The sequence below is a fragment of the Bos grunniens genome, chromosome 5, assembly GCF_055505025.1.
Source record: "Bos grunniens cultivar Pamir isolate PY7600 chromosome 5, Bosgru_T2T1.0, whole genome shotgun sequence".
NCBI classification, from domain to species: Eukaryota; Metazoa; Chordata; class Mammalia; order Artiodactyla; family Bovidae; genus Bos; species Bos grunniens.
In genome coordinates this window covers 49,458,668-49,474,333 of record NC_141169.1, presented here as the reverse complement: position 1 = coordinate 49,474,333, position 15,666 = coordinate 49,458,668, and the positions used below count along the sequence as shown (strand labels likewise).

At 41.0% G+C, this 15,666-nt stretch overlaps 1 protein-coding gene and 1 long non-coding RNA gene across 4 annotated transcripts in view; one reads left to right on the top strand and one right to left on the bottom strand.

The window, feature by feature from the left end:
- Window positions 1-13,421, bottom strand: part of WIF1 (Wnt inhibitory factor 1) — a 91,434-nt gene extending 78,013 nt beyond the window's left edge. Inside the window, exons 1-2 of one of the 3 annotated variants that reach the window (XR_015163844.1) lie at window positions 12,823-13,289; window positions 12,134-12,273 (exon numbers count right to left, since the gene is read on the bottom strand). Coding sequence is in view for 2 of the 3 variants with exons in the window: in XM_086400207.1 (XP_086256333.1) it covers window positions 12,134-12,273; window positions 12,823-12,970 (288 nt within the window). In the remaining variant the exon portion in view is untranslated. Of the gene's footprint in view, window positions 1-12,133; window positions 12,274-12,822 lie in introns of all 3 variants that reach the window. The other 2 variants (XM_086400207.1, XM_086400208.1) reach the window with 2 other exon arrangements.
- Window positions 12,971-15,037, top strand: LOC147371911 (uncharacterized). Its single transcript, XR_015163847.1, has 2 exons — window positions 12,971-13,107; window positions 14,939-15,037. It is a non-coding gene; the product is annotated as an uncharacterized LOC147371911 (long non-coding RNA).
- The last annotated feature ends 629 nt before the right edge of the window (window positions 15,038-15,666 follow it).

Sequence of the window (15,666 nt, the reverse complement as noted above, 5' to 3'; positions counted from 1 at the left end):
CCTTTATCTCTGCTCTTCATCCTTAATAAACTCATTTTCTTCTAAAACGCTCTATATGTGGAAGTTCTTTAGCACCCAGCACTTGGATTGCCCCAAGACATAATGGCCTTTCTGATGCCAGTCTTTACCACCAGCTGATGAATTCCTAGAAGGCAGGTAGATCAATCAAAATTTGTATTCTCAGAACCTAGGCCATGTAAACATTGATAAGTATTGTTTGAATGGCTATTTTTTGGCATGAGGAGATATTCCAAAAATTATCAAAGATCTCTTAAGTATATAAATGTGTACATAAGTGTTCTTAGTTGTGTAGTCTTGGGCAAGGAATTTGACTTTCTTATGCTCTGGTTTCCTCATCTATGTAGTGGACATAAAAATAGTACCTACCCTAGGATTGTTGTGAGGATCTGATGAGATAGTATCTGTAAAGTGCTCAGAAAAGCACCCCGTCCCGAGTATGTCTTATTAAGTATTGTCTGTTACTATTAACATAGGATAAAAAAGAAAAGATTCTGAGGTGAATCTTTTTAACATTGACAATGACACAATTCTGGAGGAAGAATTTTTCTGCTTTGATTTAAAAAATATAGAGACATTTCAGTTTATATAAAAGATATTACCATTAATATTAAATGATTCAAGATATTTTAATATTAAGGTATAGAATACTAATAGTTCAGAATTTGGAAGGAGTTTAGAGGTAACCCAACAGCTTTTCGTATAGATATAAGAACTGGTCAAGTGACCTTTCTGCAGGTTCTAGTGTTTCTCCATCTGACCCTTACCAAGTGTCCAGCATCATTTCTTCATTTCCTCTCTTCCAGAACCCCCAATATTCTCCCTTCCACTCAACTAGCCTCAGTCTCAGGTACCATTAGCCTTGCCCACAATGCATTTTCACAACTTTTTTTTGCCTCTGCCTGTGATATCTTCCTTCCTGTGCCTTGCTCCCATCTTAGAGGATTTAACCCCTCATGCACATTCTTCAAGCCCCACTTTGATTATTAGATCTTCTCTAGTGAAGCCTTCCCCTACTTCCTCAGCCAAAGCTAGCTGCTTCCTCCTCTGTGTTCCCAGAGCTCGCTCTGTGTTCATATACCTATTTAGCATGAATCAGAGTAAGGACAGGACTTCCCAGGTGGCTCAGGGATAAAGAACTCATCTGCCAATGCAGTAGATGGAAGAGATATGGGTTTGATCCCTGGGTTGGGAAGATCCCCTAGAGAAGGAAATGGCAACTTACTCCAGTATTCTTGCCTGGAGAATCCCATGGACAGAGAGGAGCCTGGTGGGCTACAGTCTATGGGGCTGGAGAAAGTCGGATATGACTGAGCAATTACACACTGGAGTGCAAGGACTCTAGATCCCACCTGTCTAGGTTTAAATCCCAGTTCTGTCACCCTTCACTTGTTCCTCCTTTGCTCTTCTCAGTTGTTTTCTCTCTCAAATGGGAACAATTATGTATTCAGTCATTCAACAGTTCATTATTGATTGCCTATTGTGTGTCCGGAGAAGGCAATGGCAACCCACTCCAGTACTCTTGCCTGAAAAATCCCATGGATGGAGGAGCATGGTAGGCTACAGTCCATGGGGTCATAAAGAGTCGGACTCGACTGAGCGACTTCACTTTCACTTTTCACTTTCATTCACTGGAGAAGGAAACAGCAACCCACTCCAGTATTGTTGCCTGGAGAATCCCAAGGACAGGAGCCTGGTGGGCTGCCATCTGTGGGGTCGCACAGAGTTGGACACGACTGACGTGACTTAGCAGCAGCAGCATTGTGTGTTAGGAGCTATTCCAGGACCTAGAATTGTATGGCAAATAGGTCAAAGTCCTTGCTGTCATGAACATTTATGGGGAGAGTCAAATAATTAAAAATGAACAGTGGTTTGGCCAAAAAGTTTGTTTGGGTTTTCCATAATGCTATATAGAAACACCCAGCTCAGAGGCATCCCCCATTCTGCTGACAGGATGATCTAAATTCTAACTGCCTCTGTCATACTCCAGTGGGTTAGTCACTAAGTCGTGGCTGACCCTTGCGACCCCATGGACTGAAGCCTGCCAGGCTCCTCTGTACATGGGATTCTCCAGGCAAGAATACAGGAGTGGGTTGCCATTTCCTTCTCCAGGGGATCTTCCCAACCCAGGAATCTAACCGGTGTCTCCTGCATTGCAGGCAGATTCTATTGTACTCTGTTTCATACTTTTTCATGGATTGACTCAACATTACCTAGAGAGTAAGTTTCAGGTGCCTTGACATGAAGGATGAAGTTGTGGAGACCTAGCCCCTGCCTTCCTCTCCACTGCCTACCTTGCACATACACTCCAGCCACACCAAAGTACTAGTTCCCCAGATAATGTATGCCTGGTCTCTATGCCTTGCTTTACGTTGTCTCCTTTCCCTGAAAATCATCCCCTCTTCCACGTTTGTGCTTGTCCAGTTCAGACTCAGGGCCAGAGTTCTTTCTCCTGTGTGCTCTCATTCTAACCTGGGAATGCTTCAGTACTTCTACAACACTGCTGCTGCTGCTGCTACGTCGCTTCAGTCGTGTCCGACTCTGTGCGACCCCATAGATGGCAGCCCACCAGGCTCCCCCGTCCCTGGGATTCTCCAGGCAAGAATACTGGAGTGGGTTGCCATTTCCTTCTCCAATGCATGAAAGTGAAAAGTGAAAGTGAAGTTGCTCGGTCATGTCCGACCCTTAGTGACCCCATGGACTGCAGCCTTCCAGGCTCCTCCGTCCATGGGATTTTCCAGGCAGGAGTACTGGAGTGGGGTGCCATTGCCTTCTCCGGCTTCTACAACACTACTTACCAGGAATTCTTAAAATGATCTGTCTCCATATAGCTGCCTCTCTTGTTGGCTTCTAGTTTTCTCAAGGGCAGGGATTGGGTTCTTTTGGTTTTTTTGTCTTTGTTGTTTTATTCTGATTGTCTTTTTAGTTTTGTTTTTTTTTTTTTTTAAGAAACATTTACTTTTAATTGAAGGATAACTGCTTTACAATATTGTGTTGGTTTCTGCCATACATCAACATGAACCAGCCATATAGGACTGGGTTCTTGATTATGTTTTGTACCCAAGGCATGATCTGAGTTCTGGCCAAGAGCAGCTAAGCAGGGACTGGGTTCATGTCCTTTATCTCACCGTCAGCTAAGAATTCACTCCCTAAATATGTCGCTTTGTCCCAGGCCCACAACACACTGCTGCCTGGGAGATTTGTTCAGGTGAATAGGTTTCAAAAATGCCTGATATTTTCCAAGTGTCTTTCATCAGATTCATCCATAAAATCTAAAAAGAAGATAAAATGTATCTCTCAGAGGCAGAGACATTTGTTCCTTGATCCTAGAGTTTTAACTCATAGGTTTTGAAAGAAAATCGAATACTTGAAGAAGCAGGCATAGTTTGAATTCATCCATTTACACTGTTCAACTTCTTATCATTTCAACTGCAAGATCACCTGCCAAGTATAATTCCTATTATCTTTATCATACTTTTTCTTGATATTTGGAAAGTTTTTCTTAATAATTAGAAATGTAATATAAGAGTTGAGAATGCTAAGTCAATTCCTCTTTGAACATTATTTTCTTTACTTAAGCATCCTTCTACAGTAAGTGCAAAGCTCTAGATTCCATCAGCAAATTGTTTTCCTATGCACTCACATAAAGTGATTTTTTTTTATATAAAGTGGTTTTCTTTAATAGTTCTATGCTCTAATCACCTAAAAAAATTTAACCTGGAGCTGAGACTAATCATCACAAACTTTAAAAAGTTTAGTAAGAAAAACAAGAGCTAAATTATAGTTGTAGAAAAGCCATTGTCACATAATCTAAAATATGACACAAATTAATTTATCTATGAAACATGCAGACACAGAGGTTGCAAACATGAAACCACAGGCTTGTGGTTGCCAAGGGAGAGAGGGTTTGGGGAAGGGATGTTTTAGGAGTTTGGGATTCGCAAATGCAAACTATTATGTATAGAAACGATAAACAACGAGGCCCTACTATATAGCACAGGGAACTATATTTCATATCTGTGATAAACCATAAATGAAAAGAAAATGAAAAAGAATGTGTGTATATCTATGTATATGTATATCTGAGTCACTTTGCTGTACAGCAGAAATTAATACAACACTGTAAATCAACTATACTCAAATAAATTTTAAAAAAGAAAAGCCACTGTCTACTTAACAGAGAAACCAGATTTACTTAATATGTCCCTGGGACAAAGCTGCAAAATGTTTGAGTCCATTCTGTTCATGGTAGAAAAGAGAGAAACCTCCTTAAATTGTTTGTACCTTCTTCTCCCCCAAAACCCTTGTTCATTGTTTGACCTTGACATCTCCTTTACTGAATTTCCATAACCTCTCAGATAAGATACAAGGTCCACTGTGATCACCTAAAAGATGCCTTCCCCTTTAAGACCTCCACGCCCTTGAACAGCCTGAGCTCTTCACTTGAAAAGCACTTTCTTCTCTTGCTGGTCTGGTGAAAGCTTACTTATCCTGCAGGAATTAATTCGGAAGTCACCTGCTCAGCTCCTGGCTCCCTTCCTCCTCCAGACAGGGAAAGGGGTGGCCTTCTTTGTGCTCTCAGCCAGCCCTAGACTTTCTAACCTCATTTGCCTGGGTGTGATGGATATTTGTTTCCTAGACTATGGGCTCCCTGAGGGCAGGGACCATGTTTACTCCTCTTTGTATGCTCCAGTGACTGACTGAGTGTCTGTATCTGTTCACTGACTGAGTGCCAGCGGCAGAGAGAAACACTGCATGGGAGAGTAACTCCTCATCCACGAAGTGTTCAGGGGAATGTAACCAAGTTCATCCCAGGCTGGCAAATGGAGAAAGCTGGCTAAAAAACTGCAGCAAAAGAAGCCCTGATCTGATAATACTTCTTCCAGAGATGTGGCTGAAAGATGAAGAGCATTTTCACTACATTCTTGTTAGGGGAAACACTGACAGAAACTTATCCACCCCGGTTAGGCACCATAGTAACTATCTGCATGAGTCATCTTATAACAGGAGGTCTGGTAAGGAACATGGAACTAACAAGCCACCACCAACCGGAAGAATTTGGGAAAGGTCAAAAGGAGACGCCACATGTCCTACCAACTTCCCAGAACCCTCCTCGCTGGAATCCCTCTTGGCTGAGCAATGCATGGGGCATGAGAAAGAACCCTCAGTCAGAATGACTGGCTAGAGAAAACCCAGAAACTAATCCCATCACCATAAAACCCAAGACAGTGAGCCATATGGCAGAGCAGTCCTCCTGGGTTCCCTTACCCTACTGCTCTCCACCCAGGCACCCCTTCCCAGTAGTCTCTTGCTTTGACAGCAAGTGTTTCCTTGGAGACAATTCATTTCAGAGTGTTAGACGAAAGTCCACTCTCGGGCTATGGAAGGTGTCTCCCTTCCTGTACGCTCTTCAATCCTCAAATTCTTTCCTTACAACACTCATCCTACTCATCAGGGACATTTAAGTTAAATGAGTTTAATCCAAAACAACTATGCTGAGACCTAAATGTTAAAGAATGCTGTGTAACATATATTCAATAAAGTCTTGATTTAAAAAAAAATGCTTTATCGAACATCATTTCTTTCCACCTCACCACAACAAGTTAAAAGATTTCTATTGGTGCAAACATTTAAAAGTCAGGAATAAACATAGAGGATAACAGCAAAGGGTTTGTTTATGTATGTTGACACCACTGTGTGAGGAAGACCCAGCAGGGTTTACATTTATGCCATATAAATCGCTCTAGAACCAGATGAGGCTTACAAGGTACCTTGCAACTCATCTCCTCTAAGCTATAAAGTCTCTCTTTTTTTTCCCTGGCAAAAGTTTGAGAAACTTACTGCTGTTTTCTATCAGTGGATACAACAGATGGCTGGCACATGCCTGCTTGCTTAATGAAATGGGCCCTCTGCAGAATTACTCTTTGATCCCTGGTGGCACGTCCACAACACCACAATGCAAAATACCACAACACAGCAGAATCTAAACACTAAAGGTTTAAAGTTGTGCTTTTGATATGAGTACCTTCTTTTTTAAAAGAAGAAATCATGCCCACAGTATGTAAACGTTTCCACATTCTCACTTGGAAACCATGAAACAGGGATCAAAAATCGAGGCATTTCCTTCATTTGGTGACATAAAACCACTGCAAACTCCAAGGGTGCAAAGGGATAAACTACTTGGGTTGTAACCACCAACACAATCATAACTCCATCAGGAAAAAAATGTGGACGGTACACATTGAAGGATTTAACTAATGACAATAAGCACTACCATAACTTCAGAGTTGGGAGGAGGTGTTTAAGGGCATTTGGCAGTTGCTTTGAAGAGCGAGAGGAAGTATTTAAATGAAAATTCACTCTCTATTGTTTTTCTTTGATTTTGGTCAAGGGGAGAAAGGAAGGAAAATACCATTTTAATACAGGTCTTCTTAACACAACCAGTCCAAGGGGAAATTTGAGACTTGGAATTGCAACCAAATTAAGGGGCCCAGTGTTACATCATATCAACCACCATACTGCAAAACAAGCTCTCTAGGGGATGATCCAGTTGATTTTATAGATACCTGTCAGTAGAGTGATCCTATTAAAAAAAAAAAAAACCTAGCAAAAATGTGAGTTAGTTGTCAGGAAAATGGTCTGTTTCTGACTTTTTTTTTCCCCTCAATGGTACTTTCTTCATTTTAAATCTGAGTTTGGATACAAATACACATATACAGGCTTTCCAGGTGGCACAGAGGTAAAGAATCTGCTTGCCAATAAAGGAGACACAGGTTTGATCCCTATGCCAGGAAAATCTCCTGGAGAAGGAAATGGCAACCCGCTCCAGTATTCTTGCCTGGAAAATCCCATGGACAGAGGAGCCTGGTGGGCTGTAGTCCATGAGATCGCAAAGATACACATTATGCATGCACGTGCATTACATTACACACTATTATATATAAAATAAAAAACAAGGACCTACTGTATAGCACAGGGAACTATATTCAATAGTTTGTAATCTATAATAGAAAAGAATCTTCAAAAAATATATATACATGTATAAATGAACCATCTAAAAAATAATATATATATGTATAACTGAACCACCTTGCTGTACATATAAAATAACACAACATTCTATAATAAAACAACAATGCTTCACTTAAAAACAACCAAAAAAGGCTAAATTTGGGTGCTAACTGGAATCATTTACAAAGACACAACAATCTAGGCAAAAGTCTCAGTCTTTCCTTATAGTTGGCTTTGTATTATTGCTATTCTGGCAGTTTTCAGTAATTCAAGAAGTTTTTTTAATTGTAGAGAGCTAATAAAAGTTATGAACACATTTATATTTAACCTTACATTTTGGAAGATATTTCACTTTATACACTGTATCTTCAGCATATCTACTATTTTCTATTTTCAATGACCACACATTGAACAAAGAAGCATGTTCCTGCAGTTTAACCCAATAAAGTAAATTTTCCACACCATACACATGTCCACCCATTTCCCCAGGGCAGCAGGTAAAATGTTCTTCCTTTCCTGTATCCACAGCAATGTTCTAAACTTTTGTTTTTAAACATCCTAAAACTGAGAAAAATGAATATATATATATATATTAGTGACTTCTAGAGGTTGCAAGAATTATGACCACTATACCTGACTACTATACCAGGCTTTCCTGGTGACTCAGTGGTAAAGAGCCTGCTTGCAATGTAGGAGAAGTGGCAGGAACCTCCGGTTCAATTCCTGGGTTGGGAAGATCCCCTGGAGAAGGAAATGGCAACCAACTCCTGTGTTCTTGCCTGGGAAATCCCATGGATAGCCCTTGGGTTTTTAAGAGTCGGACACGACTCAGCAACTAAACAACAACGATACATGACATAAAGCTTACTCTAAGATCTGGACCTGTTGGTACAGATCATCAGAGCTTGCTTAATAATTCAGGTGATGGACTTCAAGTTAATATTGGCCCATTATCTTCATCCAGAAGATTTCTCTTCCATAGACACCAATTTCATTCCAACCCTTGCCAAACATCACAAAGTACAGGCATTTGGTCGTAAGAAGATAGGAAAACTAGCATAGATGGCTCAGCATAAATTCATCATCACTGCTACCAGAAGCCAGCAGAAAAAGGGATGCCCTATTAACTGGGGACCAGGGTCACAGTACCTTAGCATCCTTCTGCAAGTGACAGAACATAGTAAAGTGATTAAGATCAAGTCTATATAATCTTTATAAACAAAGATCTATTTATATGATTTCTAGAAATAAAATATTTGGCCTGACACCAAATTTCTTCATATGGAAATCAAGAGTGGTGTCTCAGTATTAGAATTCAGATTTGTCTAACAAAACTTCTCATTAAAGTTTTATTTGAAAGCCTTTTGGTTTAGAAAGGGTTATTTTCCAAATAAAATGTTTAATTAATGTGTAGTGTAGAAAACCAAAATAGTTGCTCTTGGCCTCTACTTGTCTCAAATTTAGGGAAAAATTAGAATAAAGAATGCCTTATTGAAAAATATCAACTATTAAAAGTTATATACAGTAATAAAGACTATTTTCCCTTTAATTATCCCAATCTTTTAAGCTTAAGCCTCTTTAGTAGAAATTCTCTAATCTAAAAGCCTTGAGAAGGTGCACGTCAGAAAATGAATGAATATTTTAAATGGGCAATCAAGTAGAGACAGAATTTTTAAGAGAGAGGAAGAGGTCAAGGAATCTGATTTCAGGCAGGAAAGTTTAGCAAAGCAGACTTTTGAAGATTTCACAAAAAAATAGTCAGTGAGGACTATACATAAGCAAATTCTTTGGGATCCATAGGTTAAGATCAGCCATTTTACCATTTTGTTGAGTGATCTGCAGTGCAAAAATGAAACTGGATAAAAATATAAGTAAACTATTTATAATACAGCACATCATCCAGTTTTAGATTCTGAAGTATAACTTTTTACATACGTTTAATGTAAAATAATTTTTAAAATTACAAATCAAAACACATTCACTGTGGAAAAACCAAAACATAGATAAACCAAAACATAGAAAACCAAAACCAAAAGGTAGATATAACTAATGTTAACACCTTGGAGGATTAGACATTTATCAGACATGTTTTCCTGTAACTGTCCATATATTCTGTAATGAAACTAAACAGAATATACTATTATAGGCTATTGCATAATTTGTCATGAACATCTTTCCATGGCATTGAGTAGATATCTAGATATTTTTATTAATGCTTCTTGCCATTATCAGAGACTTCTAGGTTGCCCATTTTTTTCCTTTTATTAATAGCATGACCACGAACAGGCTGGCACCAAAAACTTTATTCGTATCCATGATTATTTTCTCAAGATGAATCTCTGGGAGTAAAATATCCTAGTCAAATGATCCATGTCAATTCTTTTGCCATCAGAGTCAAATTGCCCTACAGAAAAGCTAACATGCATCAGAAACAAATCAGTAAGGATAATCCTCCACAAACTAAAAATACTTTTAAAAACTTGACCAACGTAGTGTGAGAATACGAATCTCACTGTAATTTTTATTTGCATTTGTTTGGAGTCAAACATGAAAGTCATTTTAAATGGCCCCAAGAATAGCATGGGTTAGTGAACAAATACTTTATTGGAAGTAGATAACACCTACTGGATCTTCAATCCTAAAATATTTTAATTTTCCATGGTTACTGAAACATTTAATATTTGAGATTAAATTTTCATTAATAAGCTATGTGTCTTGCTTGTGCTGAAATCCCTAAATGTTTGACATTTTGAATGAAATAATTAGATAATGGAAGGAACTCTTCATTTTTCCATGTAGATGCTTTGATGTGGTTTGGATTTAGCCAAAGTTGCCTTTCTAAAGTCTTAGAGTATTTTTTGGTATTGAAGTCATATTTTTTCCATATTCAAAATTTCCATGCATTTCAAAAATTATGGTGCTGGAATCACAGAACTTTATTGGCATTAGTCACATCTAAATAATATTTTAAAACATCTTGCTGTTTGGCATCATGTAGATCCTTTCCCCTTTCTCAGTATCCCCCACTCCTCCAAAAAGGAAACATAACAGATTTCACACAGTTACCTGTGGTAACCAATCTGGAGCAAACTGAACTGAGGTGCTAACATTGGCCAGCATAATCCACAAGAGGAATCAACAACTAAACCAGAGAGAAAAAGACTCTCGAAGCTTCATCTACATGCCAGTTCCACCACCCTCTCTAATCCTCTACAAGAAATATTCCTCAGATTCTTGGATATGCAATCCATTTTGTACTCAACAATATGCCAACGTTTGCAAAGGGGAGAGAGCATGGAATTTAAGCCTTTGCTTCAAGTTCCATTCTTCGGAAGACAAACTCATAGGAAAAATAAATAGATTGATAAACCAATCAAATCAACTAGCCAGAGCTACTAATATTTTCTACTTTGCCTGAAGTTACTGAACACTGTCAGCTAGGGAGGGGTGCAAGTCAAACTAAAGGTTCTTTGCTGTTGTTTGGTCACTAAGTTGTGTCCGACTCTTTTTTTGACCCCCATAGACTGTAGCCTGCCAGGCTCCTCTGTTCATGGGATTTCCTAGGCAAGGATACTTGAATGGGTTACCATTTTCTCCTCCAGGGGGTCTTCCCAGCCCAGGGATCAAACCCTTGTGTCCCACGTTGACAGGTAGGTTTCTTACCACTGACACACAAGGGAAGTCCCTAATGGTTCTTACAAATCTATAGAAGTATAAATAAAGAAAATGTTCCTTTTTAAAATCACAGAATCAATATTGATCCCAGCTGACAAGTGGTCAAACACAATAGATTCAGGTGAAAAATAAAAGGTGACAATAAAAGGCCATTCGTTGATTTATCACTGGGTTTCACAATAATTCAAGATTAGCTGTCCATAAAGTATCTATGAAGAGGAAACTGTAGCGGGGGAAGGAAGGAATACCCTCCTCAGAGAGCAGTAGGAGCTTCAGTGAGCTTATCTGCAAAATGGGGGTATTAGAATAGATGACCCTCCTGTTAGGAACTCTGGTGGACCCAAAACATCTATTCCTGTATGACAATGGAAGTGTTGAAGGATCTAGAGTTGAAAGGAAAAACGAGAGAACAGACCTGTGGAAAAGGCAGCTTAAATAATCATGCCTATACTACAGCAGGTAATTAGAGAGAACCAAAGTGGTGTCTCAATTCAAAGTAACTACTTTTTATAAAGTGTTTTCTGGATCACATTCTTTATGAAAATAGCCATTTAAGCAGCTTTAGAATAAAAAGACCTAAAATGTGATTTTAATTACAATGATTTTCATAAGTAGACACATTTTACCCACTAATGAGCAGAAGAATTTATTAACTTACCATTTGTCCTCTAGAGTAAATTCTCCAATTGAACAAAAGAAACTAAGCTTACATTTTATCTTCCCTTTCTTTTCCAAAATACAGGTCATTTAATACTGAAACATAAAAAAAGATGCTAATATGCTAAGAAATAAAAGGAATGCTTCTTCATAAAAATACAGTGTAGTTTTCTTTTTCATGTGAAGGTATTAAAAAACCAATAGCTTCCAATATTTTACAAACATTCTTCTATGACACTTTGAGTCTGTGAACTTGTACCAGAAATATATAGTGTTATCATTAGTGAATAACACTCAATATGTCGTTTTTTCAAAGGCACAATATCAAAAGTACTTACAGACTTTAAAAATTGTTTTAAAGTGTAAACAATGTCACAGATGGTTGGTTGGTATATATCGATACTATGGGGGAAAGAGACTTTTAAGTATTATGTTAAATTTTAAAGTCAATGAGCACAGAAAAAAGTCATGCTGCTATTTGAGGTCATTATATTTCCAGCAGTCTGAAGACACTGAGACTTATCAAAATAGTGATCTTAGGCACTTTGCCTAGCTCTTTCTTTTGGGAATCTTCAATTTATGTGACATATTTAAATAAATGGGAGTTAACTCTTTATTTGCTTTGGAGATCAGATGAGAAATCACTCTTGAAAATTGTAAAAAAGAAAAATGTAGCCGACTACATGTTATATCGCCTTATTTCTATCTGCCATCAGGTGCTGGAAATATTATAGGGTGATTTTCTCCAGCCTTTCTGGTTAACAGGACTCACCTTCCCTGCAGCTTGCCAGGTGAAATTCATAGAATGGATATTGACAGGAATAGCTGGCATTCTCTGCTGTGCTCTTCTGAAATCATGGGTAAAGGGGGCCATTTTCCCCTCTGAAACAATCAAGATATCTTCTTCAAGTCCTGGTTTAAAAACACACACACAAAGAAATAAAGCTATCAAACTAGCTGAACTTAGAAGAATCCAAATCAGAACTTGCGTGCCAAAAGAACACCGAAGAATTAGTAATGGGTCATTTCTTTTCACAAAGCACCTGCCTTCAAGTACCAATTAATCTTCCTGTGGATGATAAGAATGATGGCAAAGACATGCTTTCAGTGAAACGGAGTGAACTGTGGAGTAAACTGGTGCCAACACATGCTCGGTCCACTGAAAAACGCTGGATTGTAGAAACCAACAACAGCATGATCAGAACATTAGAACAGCTTAGATTTATGGAGAGAAAAGCTTAAACGCTTTTAGATGGAAAAGCGATAGTCCATAGGATCGCAGAGTCCGACACGACTGAAGGGGCTTAGCAAACACGCAACTAACTAAAAAGGGTACAATCTTCCTTGGAAATTAAGTTTTAAAAACATTCTAAATGCATGTATCTCTCCTTTAATAGAAGAGCTGCAGGGCATGAAGACCCAGGCATTTGGGAAGAAGTAGAAGCTCCCGCGAAACCTTACCTATGAGCACTCTCGCCTGGTGAGCGTCGATCCACAGGTACAGGCTTTCCTCCGGCTGCTGCCCGACCTCCGCTCGCAACACCAGCAGGCACGGGAGGATGCTCCAGAGCCAGAGCGCGCCGGCAGGGAAGGCGCTTTTCCGGGCCATGCTACTCCGGACCGCCTGGATCGTGGTTCTCGCAGCTGAAACTCCTCCCGCACCTACCCAACCTGCCGCCCTTAAGTTGTCTCCCAGCCGGAGCAGTTCCCCGCGTAGACGGCTGGGCGTGTAGCCTCTTGGCTCTGGTACGAGTGAGCCTGGGTGTGCTGGAGGAGTAGTAGGAGGAGGGAGAAGAACTGGAGAGAGCGGGACAAGGGAACCGGGAGCAGGTGGGAGAGGAGGGAGCGGAGGCGCAAGACTGGCAAAGCAGGAGATGCCAGCCCGCCGAAGGAGACACAACGGTCAGAGGGTTAAATATAGCGGGAGAGTTAGAGCAGGAAGGGCAGGCTCAAGTGCGGTGCGAGCAATGAGTGACGGTGCCCAGTCGGTCGCCACTGGGGGGCGCTGGGGGGACGCGCGGGGGTGGGGAGGCGCGGAACCCCGGAGACCTAGTCCACCCGCCGTGCGCCGCTTGGGAGCAGACGCGGAAAAGGGCGCTCCAAGGGACCCCTGGGACGTCACTTGCGCTGCCTCTGGCCAGATGAGGCATGAACGGAGGGAAATGCGGTGAATTGACTTATTAAGGCTTGACTGAACCCAGACGATAATAATAATGATAAGTTCCATTGGTACCCCGGTGTTAAATGAAGGCTCATATTCCTCCACTTTTCTCACTGTCCCACTTCTCCCATATTCCGCCCCTGTCATTCTTCACTCTGCAAACACTTGGCGCATTCCCATCTATTTAAAACCCGAGAGTCCACTGTCCAGAAGTGCCCTGGTTGCTGGCGCTGGGGCTGACCAGGGCGTGGGGCTTTCACTCCTCGCTTGTCTGACACTGCGGAGAATGCTTTTTACAGCTGGGGACGCTCTTCTCCCTGCTCACCGGCAGCACCCTGAGCTCTGGATGACAGGCTTGCCTAACGTGCTGGGGCCGGGCTCAAAAAGTCATGACTATCTTCATGTTGCTGCTAAGTCACTTCAGTCGTGTCTGACTCTGTGTGACCCCATAGACGGCAGCCCACCAGGCTCCCCCGTCCCTGGGATGCTCCAGGCAAGAACACTGGAGTGGGTTGCCATCTCCTTCTCCAATGCATGAAAGTGAAAAGTGAAAGTGAAGTCACTGAGTCGTGTCCGACCCTCAGCGATTCCATGGACTGTAGCCCACCAGGCTCCTCCGTCCATGGGATTTTCCAGGCAGGAGTACTGGAGTAGGGTGCCACTGCCTTCTCCGACTATCTTCATAGTTGCGAGTATATTGAGAAATTTGGAGGCGTGCCGCGCTGGTACTGAAATCTCAGGCGCTTTAGAGCAAGCCAAGGCTCTGGCCTTGCATACGGGAAGAGTAGTTGGCTGGCAATGGGCTCTGGCCAGCTACACCCATTAAACCCCAGTAGGGATTTAATTTGCCCCCCTGCCAAATTCCTTGGGTGTGTGATGAAAACGGAAGCAAAAGGGGGTTTCTTCTTTTGTTTAACTTAGATTTCAGACTCAGAATAAGGTTGTTTACTTCTCTGTTTTTTGGCATCCAAATGCTGCAACAGATGTCCCAAGGATTGAGCCTGTGGGGTTTGGCGTATTGTTTGACTCACTCCCTTGTGGGGAGGGGCTTCCCTGGTGGCTTAATGGTAAAGAATCCGCCTGTCAGTGCAGGAGAGGCATGGGTTCCATTCCTGGGTCAGGAAGATCCTCTGGAGAAGGAAATGGCAACCCACTCCAGTATTCTTGCCTGGGAAATCCCATGGACAGAGGAGCCTGGTGGTCAACAGTCCAGGGGGTCACAAAGAGTCGGACATTACTGAGCACACAGGTACAAGGTGAGAGAACAAACCTGAAGTGGAACAGGTGCATGCATTAAGTATTGGGTCATGAGTTACTAAAGCATATGCATTTCTAATTATGAAATATTTTCAGTGGTACAACTGTTCATCTTCAAAAAGAACAAGTGTTTTGATGAAAGTTTTGCTTTCATTTTAGGTTTGAAGGATTTGTTAACAAAAGAAACCACTGGTCACACAATAAACAATTTCAATATTTAATCGAGGATTAATTGCCTTCATTTCAATTATACAGTCATTAAAAGAAAAGACAAAGATCCTTCTAGTGAAAGCTATGGTTTTTCCAGCAGTCATGTATGGATGTGAGAGTTGGACCATAAAGAAAGCTGAGCACAGAAGAATTGATGCTTTTAAACTGTGGTGTTGGAGAAGACTCTTGAGAGTCCCTTGGACCACAAGGAGATCAAACTAGTCAACCCTAAAGGAAATCAGTCCTGAATATTCACCGAAAGGACTGAAGCTGAAGTTGAAACTCCAGTACTTTGGCCACCTGATGCGAAGAACTGACTCATTGGAAAAGACCCTGATGCTGGGGAAAATTGAAGGCAGGAGAAGGGGAAGACAGGATAAGATGGTTGGATGGTATCACTGACTCAATGGACATGAGTTTGAGCAAGCTCTAGAAGTTGGTGCTGGACAGGGAAGCCTGGTGTGCTGCAGTCCATGGGGTAGCAAAGATTTGGATATGGCTGAGCAACTGAACTGAAAAGAAAAGAATAAAGAAAAGTAAAAGCACATATATCACCAAATTGCGCCAACCAACATCCAGGCTTGAACAGCCCTAGGAAGTCCCTCATTAATAGCAATCTGGAGTCCCATTTGGGAAAAGGTCCTGGAAAATGCGTCCACCCCATGGGTGAGACTTCA